This window comes from Sander vitreus, chromosome 8, assembly GCF_031162955.1.
Source record: "Sander vitreus isolate 19-12246 chromosome 8, sanVit1, whole genome shotgun sequence".
Taxonomy (NCBI): domain Eukaryota; kingdom Metazoa; phylum Chordata; class Actinopteri; order Perciformes; family Percidae; genus Sander; species Sander vitreus.
In genome coordinates this window covers 31,192,618-31,196,039 of record NC_135862.1, presented here as the reverse complement: position 1 = coordinate 31,196,039, position 3,422 = coordinate 31,192,618, and the positions used below count along the sequence as shown (strand labels likewise).

General features: G+C 44.7%; 1 protein-coding gene across 1 annotated transcript in view; it reads right to left on the bottom strand.

The window, feature by feature from the left end:
- Positions 1 to 420: 420 nt before the first annotated feature.
- znf423 (zinc finger protein 423) overlaps positions 421 to 3,422 on the bottom strand; it is a 166,358-nt gene continuing 163,356 nt past the window's right edge. Inside the window, exon 21 of the mRNA XM_078257825.1 lies at positions 421 to 713. Within this exon, the coding sequence (XP_078113951.1) occupies positions 684 to 713 (30 nt within the window). The 3' untranslated portion in view covers positions 421 to 683. The remainder of the gene's footprint in view (positions 714 to 3,422) is intronic.

Sequence of the window (3,422 nt, the reverse complement as noted above, 5' to 3'; positions counted from 1 at the left end):
AAAAAGGAGAGTTGGGGGGGGGGGGGACTCAGGAATATTACGACTGGCAAACGAACAATCACAACACAGCACAAGTACCTACTTACGGCGAGAAATGAAAGGTACGAAAATGAAAACAAAGAAAATAAGAGCATATGGCAGAAAGAAAAAAAAAATCAAAGAAATTGGCACCTATGAAGTTAAATACAATAAGCAACTGAGGGGGCGAGAAAGTGAAGCTTTTTTCCTACAATCTATTAAAAAAAAATCCCAAAACAAAAGGGTCTTTTTTTCCTTTTCTATTTGTTAAAAAAAATAAAATGCCTGACCTGGAGGGTGATGGTTGGGAGGAGAGGAAAGGAGAAGGGGAGGAGGAAGAAGCTGGTGGGGGGGTTCAGGGGGGTTGGCAGGGACAATAAAAAATACTGCACGTACAATATCTTTTTACTCCTCCTCTCTTTCCTTCATCTAGCTCTTACCGTTTCTCTCACCCACTTTTTCCTTTTCTTTATTTAATAGCATATCCCATTAATATTCCTTTCCCCCGCTGCTCCTAATAGCCGCGCCCAGTGGCGCGATCGTTAGAGTTTTACATGTGAGTAGCAAATGACACTTTGATTGGCTGTGATGTGGAGATGGGAGTCCCCTGCCGGCTCCGGGTCGGGGGCCCCGGCTGAGCCGAGAGATCCTGCCGGGCCGCGGTCTCACTGCGCGTGCTGACTCAGTGTGTGGTTCTGGAGGGAGAGAGGGAGAGATAGAGGGGGGAAAGTGAGAACACATGATGAGAGAAATAATGGGCTACGTGAGCATAGTGCTTTCCACTTGCACCCCCACCCAATAATAGAAAAGAACAGAAACACAACTGCCTCCCACAGTACAGGCGGCGAGGCCTCCTCACTTTATGCATAGTCTGATGAAAGAAGAGGAAGAAAAGAAGATGACAAAAACCCGAGCACAAACTAGTGGGCACGGTACTGTAGTGTTGTCGCTCGCACAAAAGATTTTGAGAGCTAGAAAAAAAAAAAAAATTCTATATTCTGAAGATTGTGTGCAACTGTATTTACGATATAAACCAGGTATATCTTGTAGCAGATTGGAACTTTTTTGAAATTCACCATGCACTGCAACACAAACAGAAATGAAATGCTTATGTTAGACAACTTATTAACTTAACTTATTAAAGGTGGTTTCTGTGGGGAGCAAAACGGATGTGCGGCACTCACTTAACTTCACTCATGTACTTATATTTTTGCACATATCAGCACACTCAAATAAATATCTGGTCATGTAATAAAAGCAGAACCCGGTTTTAGTCAGAACCAAATAATTACAGGTCATATCATATTTGTTCTGTTTTTGTTTTCTTGTCTGTGGGAACCCAGCGCCTCGATTTGTTTATTCAGATGTGTGAAACCCTTGTGTCTTTTGAAATTGTGATTCATATTTTACAGAGACGGTCTCCATACCGCGGAGACGACTAAACTCGCACCTCTCCAAAGGCATCGGCGCGCCACACATCAATACATAATCACAATGCAAAAAAAGGAGACCAGTGCAGCGATCTCTAGGTAAAAATTAGAGTGGAGGAACCGAGATTCAGAGACAGATTTGAATGGGTAAACGACGGAGGTGAAAACGGCACGCATGAAAACAAACACACTATACCGCCCACGCACATACAACTTATAATATGTTCAACTTTCTTTCTGAAAGATGGATGAATACACGTTAACTTGTACAGGCTTCTCCTTGTGGAGGGTTGGGACTGTTACACAAAAATGTGCAAAAATATGCATGTTTGCTTCAATACTCATTATCACGCACGCACGCGCGCACACGCACACGCACACACACACACACACACACACACACACACACACACACACACAATCAGTCCTCTGTGACTGTTCCATATCAACTACAATGGGGAACTGAACTTGTGATAATCTGGATTTTGCTGGTTTGGAACTTGGCTAGGAGATACTGTCTGTGTGTGAGTGTGGAAGATGGGGAGATGATTGGAAAGATATCTCTGGGAATTTGTGTGTTTGTGCGTGTGTTTGTGTATCGGAGAATTGGATGTTTTCCTCCTCATCATTTTCCCCAGACTGTGCTTTCTCCCTGTGAAACATTCCCTAACTTTCTCACACGCGTGCGCACGCGCACACACACACACACACACACACACACACAAATTCCCTTTGAAATACTTCGCTATCATCCCTGCTTATTCGCACATGCACAGTCTCACTTACAGACACACAGAATTCCCAGTGAGATCTTTCCAATCAACTCCCCCCCCTCCACCCTTCACCATCACTAACAGCAGCTTTCTCAGATTAATCGCTCTCTCTCACAGATAGGCCCCACTACAGAAAAAAAGGACAAAAAAGAACAGCGGATGACAGAAAGAAAAAAAAAAAAAAAGGAGGAGATAGGGGGATGAACAGAACAAAGAGGCGAGGAGGGGTGGATGGGGACACAAATGTGAAGGATTATACGTGGTTTGGGGTTGATAAATACTTATTTGTCATTCTGTGGCCCTTATCTTGCTGTGCATGTCTTGTTGAGCCCTTTGGTGTGCAAGTGTGTGTGTGTGTGTGTGTGTGTGTGTGTGTGTGTGTGTGTGTGTGTGTGTGAGAGAGTGAGTGAGAGATACAGTACAGAAACAGTGTATGCTGTATGACTGTGTATGAGCATGTCTATCACTCAGCTTTAGAGGCCAAGCTAGCCCGTCCAGGGGAAAGCAAAGGGTATTAATGTCACACACAAACAAACACACACACACACACACACACACAGTCAGTGACACACGCCATAGAAGGGTTTCAGAGAAATTGGTGAGCAAATGAGAAAAAATAATGACCACGATCAAAAATAAGTGTTGGTTCCTGTATGTGTGTGTGTGTGTGTGTGTGTGTGTGTGTGTGTGGAGGCCTCTCCAGTGATGAAGCAGATCTCATTGGGAGCCACTGACCCCATTATGATAGAAAACCCTCCTCTCTCTCTCTCTCTCTCTCTCTCTCTTTCTATCTCTTTCTGTCTACTGCCTCTCACTCTATCATTCTCTCTCTCTCATCCCCAGCCTCTCTGCTCCATCAGCAAGCTAACTGGCTGCATTTCCTCTCATCGCCAGAAGAGGTCAGGCTCATTCCTCTTTACGTGACCATGTTTAACACAAGAGGAGAGGGGACAGGAGGGAGGAGAGGAGGCTTTTGTTGTTACACCTTTAGAAATTAGAAATTGACCCAGTAGTAGAAGGAAATGGGGAAGTAGAAAGGAAAGAAGTAGAGAGAACAGGGAGAGAGTTTTTGTGTTTGTGTGTGTGTTTTCCCTCAGGTTCTTTGGGTCCTGCTGCTGCCGTATTGATTTGTAGACTGAGCGAGGGATGGAGGGAAGGACAGAGGAAGAGGAGGGAGCGATGGAGGGAGGGAGGGAGGGAG